Source organism: Labeo rohita, chromosome 1 (genome assembly GCF_022985175.1).
Source record: "Labeo rohita strain BAU-BD-2019 chromosome 1, IGBB_LRoh.1.0, whole genome shotgun sequence".
Classification (NCBI taxonomy): Eukaryota; Metazoa; Chordata; class Actinopteri; order Cypriniformes; family Cyprinidae; genus Labeo; species Labeo rohita.
This window is the reverse complement of record NC_066869.1, coordinates 27,125,269-27,145,395: the sequence shown is the minus strand read 5'-3', so window position 1 is coordinate 27,145,395 and position 20,127 is coordinate 27,125,269. Positions and strand designations below refer to the sequence as shown.

Sequence of the window (20,127 nt, the reverse complement as noted above, 5' to 3'; positions counted from 1 at the left end):
GATTAATAAATACTGTAATTAATATATTGGTTATTGTTCATTCATGTTTTTAATACATTAACTACCATTAACTAAGTGTTACCCTTTCATTTGCTGGTGCTTTAAATATTAATAACATTTTTCTAAGGAATATTAATAAGATATCATGCCAAAAAATTGTATGCATTTATTTTAAGAATTGTATTCTTTCAGTAAGTATTTTTTCTCCATTAAATAATAAGAAAGTTATATCACACTTAATTTTTTACATTATTAAAAAAATAATTTAAAAAAGTAAAAGGTAAAAACATGCTTGAAGAGTATATTTAAATCAATTAATGTATGTAATCAGTTAATAGATCCAGACAAAAATGAGCGTCTAGCCATTAACTAATTACCTTCCAGTAAATGGCTAGATTTATAATGGCATTACCAAAGCAGGGAAATGGTAGTAATTGCTAGCAGAGGGTGATTCTGTTGTAGTGAATATAACAGCTTGTCCGTTTGAATTCTAGTAATTTGTGCAAGTGTAAATTTCACACCTCTCATTTTCTGCTGTCTGGAAAATGGAAGCTATTTGTTGACTTTCAGTACATTGCATTTCACATTTCATTTACTATAGCAAGGTTACAGTTTTCATTTTTGAACAATCAGACACGCATGCCAAATCATGAACATACAAAATGTCTAACTTTTGCAGTAAATCCTGCTGTGTAATAGTATAATGATATCTTAACTGAATAGGCAAACATAGGCAATGTCAGTACAAAGTCATGTATCATAACATTCCTTATGGAGTAACTAATGTCTTGCCAGATGTCATAATTCAGGATTGATGCTTCAAAAGAGTCTAAAACAAGATTACGTGGCAAAGTCTGAGTGAGTTGTTTTCAAGCTGCTGTGTTCACAATTAGAGACGTAAACAGAAAATGATAAATAACAACTGATTTTTGACAAGTCAAGGCATCTGTTTCGATCTTGTAAAATACCTCAAGAAGTACTAATAGTAAACACTCTCTCAGAATGATATATTAATGCTTATTAAACCGTCTGGCCTGCTCTCTCACATATGTTTATTGTTATCCTCGCACAGTCTATCTACTGAACTGTCAGTAAGCACAGCTCCTATATGATCTGTGAGACAAATCCAAGGCTGAGAGGTTTTTACTCTGTCGTGTCATCACAGTTATACCAAACATATTTGATTTCTCTGTTCTGTGGCTGATGCTCTGCAGAACAACACACTCTGATTTAACACTTGAAGCCTAACATTGTTTTTCTGCTGTTCCTCACAGGAACAGTGCTATCAGGATGTTGATGCTGGATGGGATGCCAGCCCTGCCAGTCAAAATCGATCCTGCAGAGTCACAGAGACGGGTAAGCAGTCAAAGCGATGCCACACAAGTGTAGTCAGAAGCTTTTAAAACTTTTTAGATGGTATGTGATAACATTCATGCTTTCTTTTAAGGTCCAATTCTCACTATTAACTAACTATTAAAGGAGAAGTTCATTTGCAGAATGAAAATATCCTGATAATTTACTCACCTCAGTGTCATCCAAGATGTTCATGTCTTTCTTTCTTCAGTAGAAAAGAAACTAAGGTTTTTGAGGAAAATACTATATGGATTTTTCTCCATATAGTAAACTTCAATGGTGGCCAATGGGATGAAGATCCAAATTGCAGTTTCAATGCAGCTTCAAAGGGCTCTACACAATCCCAGCCAAGGATTGAGGACTTATCTAGTGAAGCGACTGGTCATTTTCTAAGAAAAATACTTATTTATATACTTTTTAACCACAAATGCTCATCTTGCACTAGCTCTACCTCACTCATTATGTAGTCACGCACTTGTGACATAGGGTTACAGTGTTTACAAATCGAACAAGAAAGTTAAACGCCTTTTGCAAACAAGTTAAAGCAACAATTCTGATGTCACGAATCCGGTCCCTGGCTTTCCGTCCGTTCGCCACCAGATGTCGCACTGTCATTATATGAACACTCACACTACACAAAATGTTGCATGTCACCCCGGACTACATTTCCCATCATCCATTGCGCTGATTACACACACAGCTGTAGCCAATCACGCACACTATTTAACACCCAGCCAGATCCTTCTCAGATGGCCGAGTATTCTATTACAGATTGAACAGATGGAGAGGCATGCAGATCCATATGCAGAGCTTCTTTATTTACAGACGTGATCAAAACATGGCATACAGGTATTCAGAGAGCAAAACAGAAGAGTTTTCCGATAAACAGGCGAAGGTTGATCAACAAGTAAATAATCCACAGACAGATAATAATTCAGCCATCTAAAAGGATCTGGGTGGGTGTTAAATAGTGTGCGTGATTGGCTACAGCTGTGTGTGTAGTCAGCACAATGGATGATGGGAAATGTAGTCCGGGGTGACATGCAACAATTTGTGTAGTGCGAGTGTCCATATAATGACAGTGCGACGTCTGGTGGCAAACGGACGGAAAGCCATGGACCGGATTTGTGACGGTTGAATGATTTGAAGTTGAAGCAGAAAATGAGATGGAGTTTTCCATCCTACCCTACCTTTTTGAACCAAAGTACACAGATGAAGAACTAACCACGTGTGAATTTTCCAACGTAAATGTGCATCACAGAGATAGTGCAAGATAAGCAGTTGTGGTTAAAAATATATCAGTTTCATTTTTTCAGAAAATGACCCATTGTTTCACTAGATAAGTCTTATTCCTTCCTTGAAACTGCAATTTGGACCTTCAACCCATTGATCCCCATTGAAGTCCACTATACGTAAAAAAAAAAAAAAAAATGTTGGAATGTTTTCTTTAAAAACCTTAATTCTTTGCAGCTGAAGAAAGAAAGACATGAACATCTTGGATGACAAGGGGGTGAGTAAATTATCAGGATATTTTCATTCTGAAACTGAACTTCTCCTTTAACTACAACTTTTGCCTCAAAAAATCCTCCTAATTACTGTTTATTAATAGTTAGTAAAGTAGTTAAGTTAACATGACAATGAGAATGCAGCATTGCTATGATAATATATTGGTGTTTATTATTTTAAGTGAAATATCAAGAGGTTTTCTTTACTGTGCTTTACTGTGCTATCTTTAGTGTACTTTGCACTGACTGGAGGTTTAGTTTAAGGTGTCCTTGCTTGGAGTCTTCAGGATACATGCCAGAATTTCAGGCTTGGCCAAATAAACATATACACGTGCTTTGCGAGTCTTAAAGCTCACTCTCCATTTTCATGCACAGCAAAACCCACACACATAATATTTTGCACCCTTTTTTAACCATTTTAACGGTTGCCGTTGTCGTGTCGTTGATCGGGGTCGAGTGCAGGATGTGCGTGGGCCACGCAGCTCAGCTTTGAAGTGTGTTAAATCAACAGGCAGCGCAGTGGCTGAAACGTGCTTCTTGTTTGAGTGGGCGCAACGCCAAGACCCTTTTCTTGGAAATGCATTGCTCCCCCCATTAAAGCCATCCTCACCAGAAGCTCTTCGGATTCGGAAAATTAGCCATAATGACTGGTAGCCCCCCGTACGAGGGGTTGGACGTGGGCCGTGCAGGAGGGGAGGGATAGGAAGGTGGGAAAGGTGAAGCATGAGTCGGGAGAGAGAAAAACGGGGTAGAGATGAAGTTTCAAAACATGTTCCATTTCGGCTGAACAGCCTCCAAGTCAACCACAGTAAAAAACAGAAGGGAAATTTTTGGGCTAGAAATAATGCTGCCAGCAGACCACTTTTTGTCCATGGTTTCATTGAGTCTGAGTGAGTGCTTCTGACATCTTTGACTGGAATGTTTTATCGATTTACTGATGTTAATTTAGGATAACTGCTGAGTCAGTAAAAGTCTGAAAGACTGCTTTTTCTTCACTTCTTCTCTGCACCTTTTGTGGTGTGTTTTCCTCCTATATCACAAACAAGCACTTTCAGTGTTTTAGGTGTTGCAGTCCTTCAGCCCTCTGGCTTTCGCTTCATTTTTTTTTTTTTTTTTTTTTTTAATTCCCCTGCAGTAAGCAATCTTAGGTTATTTCACTCAGAATCTCCCCTTACGAGTCGTTAAAAGTATATATTAACTATAATCCTCTATTCAGTGATGGACCTGGTTATACATATTTTGGGTTGACATTGTTTTTAATGTTTCTGTAATATTGTGAAATATCACTACAGTTATTAAGATGAATAAATTTTCAGCAGCCATTACTCCAGTCTTCAGTGTCACATGATTGTTTAAAAATCATTCTAATATGCTGATGTACTGTAGGGTGGCAATGTTCGGACACACACTTGCTTCTTTCTCACTCAAACACTCTTTATTCCAGTGTGATCACAAAATAAAATGTCGCCATTAATGATATACATCTGGCTCAATGACATATGTGACCCTGGACCACAAAACCAGTCATAAGTAAGGCAAGTAAGTAGCAATAGCCAACAATATATTGTATGGGTCAAAATGATCTATTTTTCTTTTATGACAAAAATCATTAGGATATTTATGAAAGGTCATGTAGCATGAAGCTATTTTGTAAATTTTCTACCATAAATATATAGAAACTTTTTGATTAATCATATGCATTGATAAGAACTCGATTTGGACAACTTTAAAGGTGCGTTTTTTGTTGTTGTTTTTTTGCGCACTCTCAGATTCCAGATTTCAAATAGTTGTATCTTTGGCAATTACTGTCCTATCCTAACAAACCATGCGTCAATGGAAAGCTTATTTGTTTAGCTTTTAGATGATGTATAAATCTCAATTTCTAAAAATTGACCCTTATGACTGGTTTTGTGGTCAAGGGTCACATATAAGATTTCTTTACATCTTGAATTAACCTTGCCTTGTTAAAAAAAAGGTCAAAGCTCAAAAAGAATTTATTAAAATTTCAGACAATTTAATCAAATTAAAATAAAAAGATTTCTTTTTAATGTAAGAGCCAGGGCAGCTTCTTGTCACTTGAATGTGCAAGGCTTCCTTATTTTAACTGTACAAAAACAACTTTTTTTATCATAAACTCTGGTTTGTACCACAAATAATTTTATAATTTACTGCACATTGTTATTCTTATATCTATTGCTGATATTAAATCTGATGTCTTACATTTATAGAAAATAGTTTCATTGTTTCAAAAATAAGGTAGATAAAATGTCTAAAATATCAGTTTGGATAAATTCATAGATATAACAAAGCAGTCTATTCTCTCCCACTTAAAGGATTAGTTTACCCAAAAATGAAAATTCTCATTCACCATCATGCTGTTTCCAGACCTGTTTGAATTTTTCTTCTGTTGAACATAAAAGAAGATATTTGGAAGAATGCTGGTAACTACACAGTTGCTGGTAGCCATTGACTTCCATAGTAAATAAATAAATACTATGGAAGTCAATGGCTACCAGCAATAAAAAAAAAAAAAAAAAACTTTTGTGTTCATTTTTGGATGAACTATACCATTAAAGAGACAATTCACCCCAAAAATTCTGTCATTAATTATTTAGCCTCATGTCATTCCAAACTCGTAAGACCTTTGTTTATTTTCGCAACACAAATTATTAAAAAAAAAAAAAGAAAAGAAAAAGAAATCGGGAGCTTTCTGGCCCTGTATAGACAGCAACGCAGCTGACATGTTCAAAGCCAAGAAAGGTAGTAAGGATATTGTTAAAATAGTCCATGTGACATCAGTTCAATCTTAATTTTATGAAGCTATGAGAATATTTTTGTTTGTGAACTTTATTTATTAAATTTCTTCTCTTATCTGCGTTCACAAGAGTACCACAATGTCATAAAATTATGGTTGAACCACTGAAGTCACATGGACTAATTTATCGATGTCCTTACTACCATTCTGGCTCTTGAACGTGGTAATTACATTGCTGTCTATGCAGGGTCAGAAAGCTTTCGGATTTCATCTAAAATATCTTAGTTTGTGTTCCAAAGATGAACAAAGGTCTTACAGGTTTAGAATGAGATGAAGGTGAGTAATAAATAACAGAATTTAATTTTTTGGGTAAACTAACCATTTAAGGCCATAAATATTCCACATAAGTTCCTTTTCAGGTGAGGACTCTTTAGACTAAAATCCTAGAATGTTCTTATTTTACTGTAAAAGTAGTTAATACTTTCAACTGATGTCATTTTGTCTCTTTCCTCTCAGTCTCCTGTGATCCATGACTACACAGAGATGGGTGTGCTGGTGTTGAACCGTAGACTTCGGACACCATCGGATGATAGACGATTCCTGTCCGACCCCTTCCAGACACAAACAGAGCCAGTGGACCTGTCCACCAACAGAGCCAGAACCTCCCCGTCACTTTCAGCATCATCATCTTTATCTTCGTCTCCCTCGTCGTCCTCATCGTCAATACGATTTTGTCCACAGTCCCCCCCTTCCAGCAAGTCTGTGTCATCTTCATCACCGTCATCATTATCTATGCCTTCATCCTCCTCCACTTCAGTCATAACCCCTGTTCCGCGTTTGAAGATGTCTCCAGTGGTGGCCTCTCCTCCATCCAGGAGTCTCAGGGGGCAGTCGTTTTTGCACATACCCCAGCTGATGCCTCCGTGCTCCAGCCCGGTCCACCTCCACCCACGCCGGGTGCCTGTGGTGATGCAGCCTATGCCGCTGGTCTACCCTGGAGTAGGATCGCTGGGAAACAGCAGGCTCATGATGCCGCTGCTGGAGGAAAACAGGATGCACAGGAAAGGTGAGACAGAAGCTTGTGCGCTCAGCTTGATTGTCTTAGTGACCTTATAACAGATAAGTGACTGACAGCCCAAATAGGCAATGAAATTGCTGCACTGATGAGCCTTGTTGTTGTCTGCAATTTTATCAATCAAACTTACTGAACTTGTGTAACATACAAACCTTTTTTGGCAAATTCTCAATATTATGGTGAAAAAGTGTTGTTATGGTAAATGTAATTTCGATTTTAAGTATACAGGGAGGCTACTGAAAGGAGTTTCACTCATTTTATTCCATTCCATGGATGGATGGATGGATGGATAGATGCTGGATGGATGGATGGATGGATGGATGGATGGATGGATAGATGGATAGATGGATAGATAGATAGATGATAGATGGATGGATGGATAGATAGATGGATGGATAGAAGATGGATGGGTGGATGGATGGATAGATAGATGATGTATAGATAAATGATGAATGGGTGGATAGATAGATGATAGATGGATAGAAGATGGATGGATGAATGGATGATATATAGATGGATGGATGGATGGATAGATAAATGATGGATGGGCGAATAGATAGATCGATGGATAGAAGATTTATGAATGGATGGATGGATGAATGGATGGATGGATAGAGATGATGGATGGATGAATAGAAGATGTATGGACGAATGAATGGATGGATGATAGATAGATGATGAATGGATGAATGGATGGATGAATGGATATATAGATGATGGATGGATAAATGGATGGATGGATGAATGGATGGATGGATGATAGATGATAGATGATGGATGGTTGGCTGGATGGATGGATATACAGATGATGGATGGATAGATAGATGATAGATGGATGGATGAATGGATGGATGATTGGATATATAGATGATGGATGGATGGATGGATGGATGGATAGATTGATGATGGATGGATAGATGATAAATGGATAGATGATGGATGGTTGGCTGGATGGATGGATATACAGATGATGGATGGATGTATAGATGATGGATGGATGGATGGATGGATAGATGAATAGATGGATAAAAGATGGATGGATGGATGGATGGATGGATAGATGATAGATGATAGATGGATAGATGGATAGATGGATGAATAGATGATAACTTGATGCACTAAATGACTAAAACTAAAACTTAAATAAAAAAAAAACCCCAAAAACTATATAGATATTAAAAGAATAAAAATGACAATTTTTTTAAATTTACTAAAACTGAATAAAATGGAAAATCTAAAAATAAGAAGTTCAAAACATTAATAAAAACTACAACAGAAGCTCAATTATACTAAAATAACACTGAGTGGGATCAGACTCGATCAGACAGTGGAATAATTGAACAAATAAATGTGCAAATTATGAATGATCAGCTTAGAGCAAAAAAACATCTCTAAATTTGCACAAACAAAAGGAAAAGTAGAATACAGTATTGTGAATGTTTTAGAAAGAGGAATAGCTGATTTAAATACTGCTTGTTGTTCTTTATGACATTGACTTACATTCATTTTATACTTCCCCAGATTAGTTTTTCCATTAAGTACAAACACAAGACATGTACCCTTTTCTTTAATGTCAATATTTATGATGTCAACTGTAATTTTCTCATCTTCTTCTTGTATATTTAGTGTTTCAACATAACAACCTAAAACATAAGCTAATGCTTTCTGCTTTTTTTTTGTGTAATGATAAATTTAAAAGTAAATTATTTCAAAACCATCAGGTACATCAGCAAGCAAGCTGACTTGCAACTTAATTTGTCTAACCCTAACCCTAAAAAGCGCTGGGCGTGGTTAAATAATCCTTGCCATAAGGTCAGTTGACAATATCAAGGCCACTATTGTTGCAAAACCCATCCTCATGTAAAGTCTTTCACTCTCTTCCTGTCTCCTCTTTCCTCCCTTTTTGTCTGTAGGTGCAAAGCACTGTGTTTCAAAGACTCTCTTCGAGTTTCCGTGTTCTTGGCAGGGTCAGTGACAGAACCCAGAGCCCGGCTGTGTGTTAGACAGGCTCGGCTCTTATGAGCGCAGCTCTATTGTGCTCATCTCTTTATATTCCTCAAAACAGGCAGCCACTACATCAATGCAGGAAGTAGATTCTACGGCTAAAACTCGGCTCAGCCAAACGAGGGCACCTGGGTTTATTAGTGACAAAGCGTATGGCGGAAACACAATAGTAACCGTAATAAGAGGCATGTTTAAAGATACTCAAACCCTTTTTTCTATCTAGGAAAGCTTGCCTATGGGCAACAAAGCTGTTTTTAATGGGCTCTGTGGCTAGGAAGCCTTCCCATTTATTTTTTTCTCTTTTTTCATCCTGTTTTTCCTCCGGGGGGAGGTGTAGATAGAGGCTGGGGATGTCCAATGTCATATAAGTCTGTCATATGTCCTGTATTAGTGTCTCACAGCTATTTCTGCTATAGACTGACCAATCAGAGAAGGGCGTTTATCTACATCAGACGCACAGAGTGTGTGCAAACAAGCAGGTTGACACATAATTAGGCCTGTGCAGTTCACACTTTGATGATCCAATTTCAGTTCATTAGAAAACATTCAAGATTCACACACAGAGACCAGCCCCCTATCTTGAGGGTCCGTGCCCTTATGCTCTGCAGTCTCTCATGAAGTATCCATGGCAACAAGACAGGACATGGAATGACACGAATACAACGGAGACCTTTGAAATTGCTATTACAACCAAACAAAACAAAACAAACCAATACAAACATGCCCAGCTCTCTTATTGCAAGAAAGAGTGAACTGTATTCTGTCATTCAGTCGAGGTAGGAATAAATGAGTTCACACCGAAATTTCACTTTTGTCATTATTTACTTATGTTAACCTCATTTCAAATGGGAAAGTGCAGACGTCAGGAACATAAAATGTCATTCGTTCTTGAGATTCTAATAACCGAACATCAAAAGTTGCGAAGGTTAGATATTATAGTATTTATTGCTATTTATTTAGCTTTAATATTTAGTTGTTTTTTTTTTCACTTTATTTGTTTTTGTTTTTGGTAATATGGTAACACTTTACAATAAGGTTCATTAGTTAACATGAACTAGAAAGAACAATACTTCTACAGCATTTATTAATCTTAGTTAATGTTAATTTCAGCATTTATTAATGCATTATTAAAATCACAAGATGTATTTGTTAACTAATTAACATTAGTTAATGCACTGTGAACTAACATGAACAAACAATGAACAACTGTATTGTTATTAACTAACAATAACAAAGATTAATAAATAATAAATGTATCGTTTATTGTTCGTTCATGTTAGTTCATACATTTACTAATGTTAACAAATGACACTTTATTGTAAAGTGTTACCTGTTTAGCTTTCAGGTTTACTTTTAGTAATTTTAGTATTTAAACATATTTCATTTCAGTTAGTTGAAGGTTAAGATTTCTAATTTGTGACCCTGGACCAGCATAAGCGTCAGTTTTGAAATTTATACATCAACTGAAAGCTTTTTATTGATGTATGGTGTATTATGATAGGACGATATTTGTTTGAGATACAACTATTTGAAAATCTGGAATCTGAGGGTGCAAAAAATCCTTTAAAATTGTCCAAATGAAGTTCTTAGCAATGCATATTACTAATAAAAAATTAGGTTTTGATATATTTATGGTAGGAAATTTACAAAATATCTTTATTGAACATGATCTTTACTTAATATCCTAATGATTTTTGGCATAAAAAAAAATCTATTATTTCGACCCTTTCAACACATTTGTGTTGAAGTTTTTCATCTAATATTTCTATTTTATTGCAATTAAAGGAGAACTCCACTTCAAGAACAACAATTCACAAATAATTTACTCACCCCTTTGTCATCCAAGATGTTCATGTCTTTCTGTCTTCAGTCGTGATGAAATTATGGTTTTTGAGGGAAACATTTCAGGATTTTTCTCCATATAATGGACGTCATTTGTGCCTTGATTTTGAACTTCCAAAATGTAGTTTAGATGCAGCTTCAGAGGGCTCTAAATGATCCCAGCCGAGGAACTTTTTTTTTGCATACTTTTTAAGCACTAAATCTTGTGTAGCACAGGCTCTGGGATGCACGTTCACGACGCTACATACTATTGAATCACCCCGAAAGGTCACGCGGAACGCTCAAAGACTAAGAAAGTGCAAGTAAGTTTGTAAATGCTGTTTACAAACAAAAAGGTACAACAGTGTCCTCCTCTCAAGTTGTAGGAGGAAATAAGATGGAGATTTTTGCCATACTCAGTACACAGACAATGATCTTACACGTGATTCGTAGTAGTGATGGGAAGTTCGGATCATTTTACCGACTCGGACCTTTGAGTCTCGTTCAGCAAAATGAACGAATCTTTTTCCGAGTCACTTTGTTCATTTTAGCAAAATATAATTAAAATGTTATGTGTTACTTCCCTAACACATCTACTGCTTACACAAACGTTGATCACACTTAAAACAAGACAAAACTATAATGCTATGAGAAACAAAATAAGATTAATTCATTGTTTATATGGGTCTTTAGTCTATGATTAGCTCACCTCACCTCTTATCTGACAAGTTTTCGGGTTTGAGTCATTCATTCATCACGTGACAGCCCCATAAGATGAACGAATGACTCGAAAAACCCGAAGACTTGAAACAGGTGAACTAATTCCAGTACAAAACCTAATAGGACGTTGCGCATGCGAAACTGAATGAATCACTTCCCGAGATCACATTAAAGATTCATTCAAAATGAAAGAATCATACAAGAACGATCCATTACTAATTCGTAGCATCGTGGATGTGAATCCCAGAGCCTGTGCTACACAAGCTTTTGTGCTTAAAAAGTATAAAAAATTTTATTTTTCAAAAAAAAAATTTAAAAAAATGAATGTTTCGCTAGATAAGATCTTTCTTCCTCGGCTGGGATCGTTTACAGCCCTTTTGAAGCTGCATTTAAACTACATTTTGGAAGTTCAAAATCGAGACACCAATAAAGTTCATTATATGGAGAAAAATCCTGAAATGTTTTCCTCAAAAACCATAATTTCTTTACGACTGAAGACAGAAAGACATGAACATCTTGGATGACAAGGGGGTGAGTAAATTATTTGTAAATTGTTGTTCTGGAAGTGGACTTCTCCTTTAATGAAAATTATTTAATGGTTTTAGTTTACAATAACAACACTGATGTCGGTTAAAATGTAAACTTCAATTCTGACCTGTTTGTCTCACAAAGGCTTTGAATGACTACACATAACTTGATATAGTGAGGCTTTCATTGGTTTCTGTGAATTGTTGTTGTATGGAAAAGAAAATCAAAATTCTTTTAAAACATTTACTGGTGTTTCATGGATTAAAAAAAACGCTATATGGGTTTGGAAGGACATGTGGGTGAGTAAATGAATGGGTAAACTATTCCTTTAAGGAAACTCTGTTGTCCCCCAAAGCCTTTATTAGAACATTAATCAAAGTGTCATTAGATTAGAATCTTAATAGTTTTTTTAGTTTTTTAAATATTAGAAAAATGTAAAAACATGCACACAAATGTTCAATGTATGCATTAATCAATTTAAATATAAGTACATAGTAGTTAAAGACACTTAATATAAAGTGGGTCCAATTATGGCAAACCAAGTAATCAAACAATGGTAAATGGTGAATCAAGTAATCAACACTTTTATTTATGTGTTTATTTATTGATGAATGAATTAATGAATTTATGATTGTAGGTTAACTTTAAAGAATTAAGGCATTATTTAATCATATGTGTGTATTGAAAATTCAACTGCACCAACCTTCTGTTTTTATCCAGTCACACACCGAATCGCAGATGGACTGTCGCCTCGGCGATCTTTGAGTGACAGCGAGGATGATGACCTGCCCAACGTGACCTTGGAGAGTGTGAATGAAACAGGATCCACTGCCCTGACTATCGCCCGTGCTGTGCAAGAGTAAAGATACCTTCATCATTAATCTGCACTATTTATAATCCAGTCCTATCTATCACTATGATATATGACATTCATAGTTCCTATTAACTAATGTAGTTAACTAATGAACATTATTGTAAAGTGTTACCGGTAAGTCTAAGTAAAAGTATAGAAATAGGATTTTAGGTTTTGATAAGGACCCAAGAGGTCACAAGGAGAATATGAACTCAGGAGGGATGTTGGCAGCTTTTTTAAAATTGTTAGCATGGGTAAAAATTACAATACATCTGAACGTTTACATCTTTACATACTAAATCATTAATATAAAGTGAAAAATAAATTGTTTGACTCACTCGTTCACCTTGCTACTAGTGACAGCCATCTTCTATACACAGCTTTTCCGCTTGTACTAATGGGAACATACAATTTTCTTAAAATAAATGCGTCTCTCCAATAAATAAGTACATGAGATAATTAAGAACACGTGTTAAATCCAACATAAGTGAATACAATAAAAAGGATTTGCACAAACATTTTTTCACAAATGAGAAAAATAAGCATTTTCCCACAAGTTTGCGCTTCCTTTAAAGCCATGGCCACTCAGGAAACAGGAAATATATGTCAGCAAACCCCACATAAATATTAAAAATAAACAAGAAATGTAAAAACACAATAACACAATCCATCACACTGAAATTTGAAAGTAACAGTTATTTTAGACATTTAAAAAGTTACAAAAAAAGGGTTAGTGACTCTTTTTAAATGAAGAATTAGATACGGCACATACACTGTATATTATCTAGATTTTTAACGTTTTTTTTTGTTTTGTTTTTTTAGAAAGTTTCTTATGCTCATCAAGGCGGCATTTATTTGATCAAAAATCCAGAACAAAAAAAAACAATAATGCTGTGAAATATTATTTCAATGTAAAATAACTGTTTTCTATGTGAATATATTCTAAAATGTAATTTATTTCATCATTACTCCAGTCTTCAGTGTCATATGATTCTTCAGAAATCATTCGAATATGCTGATTTATTGTTGAAAACAGTTGTGCTGCCTAATATTTTGTTGAAACCTGATTCTTTTTTCAGGATTCTTTAATAAATAAAAATTAAAAGGAACCACATTTATTTAAAATAGAAAACCGAAATAAATTAATACTTTTTTTCACCAAGGATGTGTTAAATTGACAAAAAGTGATAGCAAAGACTTATATTGTTGAAAAAGATTTCTATTTTGAATAAGCGTTGAATAAGCTTTTTAACTTTTTATTCATCAAAGAATCCTAAAAAACAAATCACAGGTACCAAAAAAATATTCAGCAGCACAACATGATTTCCAGCGTTAATAATAAAATAATAAATGAACCTATTAGAATGATTTCTGTAGGATCATGTGACACTGAAGACTGGAGTAATGGCTGATGACAATTCAGCTTAGCATCACATGAATAAAATAATTTTAAAATATATTAAAATAGAAAACCTTTTTTTCTGTAACTAAATGCAGCCCTGATAAGCATAAGAGTATTATCTAAACACTTCTAAAAATCTTACTGATCCCAAACTTTTGAACAGCAGTGTACCTAAAGTGTTTGTGTTCTTGAAGCTAGTTACAGCTAGTTAACTAACACATAACTTACTTATAAAAAAGCAAGTAGAGACAGAGGCAAATGGCTGGAAAAGACAAAGGTGCCAGTATGACTTATAGAAAGTTGCAGGAGCGAAAATTAGTGTGAAAGAGAAAGTGTGTCTTATTGCTTATTTGACCTGTTGCTTCTTAAATCAATAAGGATTTGATCCAGTGAGTCATGTAGTGTTTGTATATACACTGTTTCTATGCAGTTATAGTTTAGGGACAAAATGTTAAATCTGACAAAACCACCCTGGGGACATTTTCCAGCATTTTGACTAATTTGAATTTGAATAAATAATTCTAATAATATTTTTCCTCAATTATTGTATTATTTTTTTAAATTATAATAATTAGCTTTATACATTTTCAGAAAAAAGGTACATAAGCTGTCACTGAAGTAGTACCCTTACTCATAAAGGGTGCATATTAACACTGTATTAGTACTTACATTTTGCATATTAGTACCTAAATGGTACATATTAGTACTTTTACGAAAAGGTACTGTCCCAGTGGCAGCTTTTGTAACGTCTTTTCCGAGCATGTATATATTTTTGCATGTTTAGCAGACGCCTATCCGATTTAAAGCATTTTCAGGGTAAACATTTTTCACTCGTTCCCCTGAAATCGAACGCATGACCTTGTTTAACCAGTTGAGCTTCAGGAACTGATTTCAGTCTCAGAGGGAGTGTGTGCTTTAGGTTGAATGTGTTATGGACACAGGTGCACGAGTCGGTGCAGGTTTATGCATCCCCTGACCCGTGATCAGCCGGTGAATAATGAATGGACTTTATTCTTACCTTTATTATTATATTAAACTGATAAAGTGGTCTCCGGACAGTGATGCTGCCCTGCACGTCACCACCACCACTGGAAAGCCCCTCTGGTGTTCTCCAGTGGGAAACATACAAACAAAAGACGGAACATAAATGACTGTGCTGAGTTTAGTCTGACGGCAGCTGCTGTTTCCCTCCCTGGTTCTCTCTTGTTGACAACAGTCTAACGTTAATTCTTACTATAAAATTAAATGACCTCGGACTAAAAATTCCGTGCTGCATGATGGAATGTGGAAAATAGTGACAGCATTTTAAAGAATGTAGATATTGTTTAAAGGAGGAGTAAAGATCTAGGATGTTTTCTTTCTTTCTTTTCCTCTTCGGGCCTCAAAAGTGATAGAGTGTGCCAAAAGATACAGGTGCCCCTTGTTGACCTCCCTCCACACACACACACACACACACACACACACACCCTCCACTCCTGCAACCCAAAAGAAACAGGAAGTGGCTCTGTAGGGGGTGAAAATGTCTTTTGCCTCTCATTTTCACAGATTTCTAGTGAAAACTACACTACCAGTCAAAAGTTTTTGAACAGTAAGATTTTTATTGTTAAAGAATTCTATTCTGCCCACCACGCCTGCATTTATTTGATCCAAAATACAGCAAAAGCAGTAATATTGTAAAAATATTTCACAATATTACTGCTTTTGCAATAAAAGCAGTTATTTTAAATAGTAAAAATATTTCACTATTTAAAATAACTGCTTTTATTATATTTTAAAATGTAATTTATTCCTGTGATCAAAGCAAAATTTTCATCATTACTCCAGTCTTCAGTGTCGATCCTTCAGAAATCATTCTAATATGCTGATTTGCTGCTCAAGAAACATTTTTTATTATCATTATGGCGGGTATAGAAATTAATGCTGTTATTTAGCAAGGATGCTTTTAATTTAATTTGAAGTGATGATAAAGACATTTATAATGTATCATAAGATTTCTATTTCAGATAAATGCTGTTCTTCTGAACTTTCTATTCATCGAAGAAACCTGAAAAAAAATCTATTCAGCTGTAACATAAGAATAAGATTCATAATAATGTTTTTTGTTTGTTTGTTTTTTTTTGTTTTTTTTGTTTTTTTTTGTTTTTTTGAGCAACAAATCAGAATATTAGAATGATTTCTGACGGATCATGTGACTGGAGTAATGATGCTAAAATTCAGCATTGAAATCACAGGAATAAATTATATTTTACAATATATTCAAATAGAAAACAGTTATTTTAAATAGTAAAAATATTTCAAAATTTTACTGTTTTTGATATACTTTGGATCAAATAAATGTAGGCTCAGTGAGCAGAAGAGACTTAATTTTTTTTTTTTTTTTTTTTTTTTTAATTACTATTTTAACACTTTTGACTGGTAGGCTTACAAAAAAAAAAAAAACTGAATTCAAGAAAAGGCTGATTTCTCTAACAGAAATACAACAGTAAATGTACCCTATTAATTTTCATTTACCATAAAATAAACATTTAATACTCATTTTTGTTCTTTAAATGACTAATAGTGTAAATAAAAAATGTAAAACCTTATAGAATTCTGCACATTTCTATATTTCTGAACCACTAGCGCCACCAAACGGAACTGCAAGAATATATATACACATCCTGGGTTAGTAATTATTCCTAGACATCAATATTTACAGCTAGTAGTAAACATTTACATAGGTATTAAGTAAAAAGGTTTAAAGATCTACCGCACACAGCCTCATTTAATATTGCTTGTGCCTCTGTGGAAATATTCCCACAAAGATCCACTCTAGTTATGTGCAATTATTAAGGAAACAAACTACTACTGGTATAAATATAGCTGACTGCAGATTACATACTTAGGGGAAAAAAAAATTACTTCACCTGTAGAACAATGTCTGATGAAGTTCACTGATATTCTATTAATTTTAGCATAGCTCCCTCAAGTGGCCATTTAACGTAAATAAAAAACCTTTTTATCTTGAGTTTATTCCCACACCTTTCCAGTTTGTGTAGTTTTTTGTGTATGGTTCATGTATATAGTTGTATGTAGTTATGGGGACAAAAGATAGCAATGGCCAAAATCCTTGTCCTTGTGGGGACATTTTTGTCCACATGTGGACACAAGCCTATAAACCATACAGAATGGAAAGTTTTTTGAAAATCTAAAAATGCAAAAAGTTTCCTGTTACCCTAAGGTTTAGGTGTAGCGTTGAGGTAGGGAGACAGAAAATACAGTTTGTACCGTATAAAAACCATTACGACTATGAAAAGTCCCCATAAAGCATGAAAACCCAACATGTGTGTGTATGACTACTATTATCATACTAAACAAATTGTCCGCAAATCCTTAACTGCTTCTAATAATAAAATCTCATGTGCTGTCATTTTAGTTCCCTGTTGCCGTTCAGCATTGAAAGCCTGCGGAGGCCCAGGCCCTCAGAGTCACCTGACTCAAAGAGGAGACGCATTCACAGGTGTGAGTTTGAGGGCTGTAATAAGGTTTACACCAAGAGCTCTCATCTTAAAGCCCACAGACGCACACACACAGGTCAGTCAGCCTACAATAGGCCATGTTTTGAAAAACTTTATGTTCTTGTCATCCATTCATTTAATGTATGTGTTTTTCTCTCTCTCAGGTGAAAAGCCATACAAGTGTACGTGGGATAACTGCACATGGAAGTTCGCTCGCTCGGACGAGCTGACACGACATTACCGCAAACACACCGGTGTCAAACCGTTCAAATGCAGCGACTGTGACCGCAGCTTCTCCCGCTCGGACCACCTCGCCCTCCACCGTCGCAGACATGCCCCCCAAACATGCATAGTGTGACAGATGTTTGATGGACAATATAAGCAGACAGAGCAGGTCTCTATCTGCCAGTGTCGCATGCAGAAGGTCTGGTATTACTCCTCCCAAAACAATAATGAGGTGAAAGACATGGGGATTTGACAGGAATGACAGATGGAAGATGAGGTCCATGTATTATGAGATTCATCTGCATTAATCCACATTTCCTCATATGGTTTATCCCCAGCACTTTTATGTGAGGTTTATTCTTAAATGTGGGAGCCTCAGTTTGTACTATTAAAAGCCATGTGCTGTTAAAGATGCTGTCTACGATTTTTATACATAAATACTATAGATACAGTGTAGTAGCCAATAGTGGAGTTAGTACCTCTCTGTGTACGTGTAATTCAAGCTTTTCTGTTCGGTTTTTCGGTAGTCGGGACCAGAGCTTGCGCTAGACTTCAACATTGTCAACGGACAGGGTCGTAAAAATTCCATCATAATCTATTATTACCCGTCATTTTAATTTTCATATTTGAATTAGAATAACACATTTAATTGCTTTTATTTTTGTTCACATTTTCGCTTTTACGCATGAACATACAGTACAGCGCAGTGTTTAAAAACAACAAAATTTGCTTGGGCTGGGTAAAAAAAAAAATAAAATAAAAAGTTTTCGATTTTAATAGATTCTCATTTTAATGAACCGACATCCATTCTTAAATTGCACTCAATCTCTTGGTCAATGCTGTTTTCAGCTGATGAATGAACAGTACATAGTGCGTCTTCCTTCCAATAAATAGCAAATTTCGAATTCTTTCCATTTCCTTAGGAATGCTTACTTTGTCACTTGACATTGTCAAAAGCCAAAGGTATCTTTATAGCCATATTATTCAACGCCGAAGTAAGCCTATGGGCGAGACTTCCGGTTTATTAGCCGCTATAGGAACGTAAAGAGAAGAACAACATGCAGTAAACAGTAAAACTGTTTGCACTACAAACTATTGTGATCCTAAATAAGATAATACATTAAATAATATTATTAGACTCACAAATTTGCAATATCAAGCAGCAAAACGGCTGTTTTGTACAGCTAAAAATAGCTGGACTCCGATGAGACCAGAATGTGTTGCACGTAGGGGCGTGGCCGAACGGAGGGCGGGGGTGTGGCCGAAGCACACGTGTGTTTAGTTCTGATATGCGTTTCTTGTATGCGACATCTAGTGGTTGAAAAATCGTATACAGCACCTTTAAACGCATTTGATTCTCCAAACCTTCAGGTTTGCTTCAGGTTTACTCATGGAATGGAGTTACCATTTTTCATATCACAATAGTTTTAAAATATTTAGAATTCATTTTGTAATACTTATTTTGTCTAAAAAGGATCGCAGAGGAGCCTAAATCTGTTCAGTGCAAGCTTTGGTTATGCATTTAGCAAATAAGTCACTTTGGGGGAAAAAAAAAAAAAAAAATTTACAATTTGCAGGGTAGTAATGGCATGGCTGTCACTGTGTAGAACTGAGTAGGTAGACTACAAATGTATTTCCAGATAAAAAGACAAGCGCACATACACAAAACAAAGAAACTACGACAAACAAACATAAAACAAGACATTATCACAATGCATTCACATTCTAGCTTCAAGTTCTGCATGGGCTCCAGTTATCACTTTATTATGGAATCTGAAGTTGTTGTTTTTATATATAACTGAATGTGAGGAGACGGCCGTACCATTGTGTAGTGTTCAGTCCTCCCGGGACTCTCTTACAACGTTTTCAACTTTCTTTGCATCATTTGTGCACAAAACTAGTGTAGCAGATGTCTGTATATTTTATAGTCTTTACCATGTGGTATATATTTTTTGTTTGTTTGTACTGTATGTCATATATTTGTTCTGTATTCCGAGATTTGCACCCTTCTGTCCATAAATATGTGATGCCAAAATTATAGTATTTTACAGGAAACCCAGTGACTCAAAATCATGAGTGTAAATGATCGTCAAATGGGCATTCCTTTTTATTATTTTTTTTTTTCTCTTCTACAATGACGTATCTGTAAATAATGTTATGGTAAACATTTCAGTTTTATATGGATTTAACTGTGAATTTATACATAAATACAGTATATGTTAGAACAAGGCATGAATAAAAGCACAGATTTGTATGTACAGAAAAGACTTGTGTGACTTGAAAGACCATACAAAGACCTAAATGCAAATGGCTTATGAGTTTAGAAATAAAGTGATCTTACTGGACAGAACAGAATATGAAAGAGCAGTTATAACAGATCAAATAGAAC

The 20,127-nt window shown here is 35.2% G+C and overlaps 1 protein-coding gene across 1 annotated transcript in view; it reads left to right on the top strand.

The window, feature by feature from the left end:
- klf12a (Kruppel-like factor 12a) overlaps positions 1-19,638 on the top strand; it is a 33,024-nt gene extending 13,386 nt beyond the window's left edge. The window contains exons 2-6 of the mRNA XM_051111485.1: positions 1,275-1,356; positions 6,130-6,679; positions 12,482-12,620; positions 17,432-17,589; positions 17,678-19,638. Of these exons, the coding sequence (XP_050967442.1) occupies positions 1,291-1,356; positions 6,130-6,679; positions 12,482-12,620; positions 17,432-17,589; positions 17,678-17,871 (1,107 nt within the window). The 5' untranslated portion in view covers positions 1,275-1,290 and the 3' untranslated portion in view covers positions 17,872-19,638. The remainder of the gene's footprint in view (positions 1-1,274; positions 1,357-6,129; positions 6,680-12,481; positions 12,621-17,431; positions 17,590-17,677) is intronic.
- Positions 19,639-20,127: the final 489 nt, after the last annotated feature.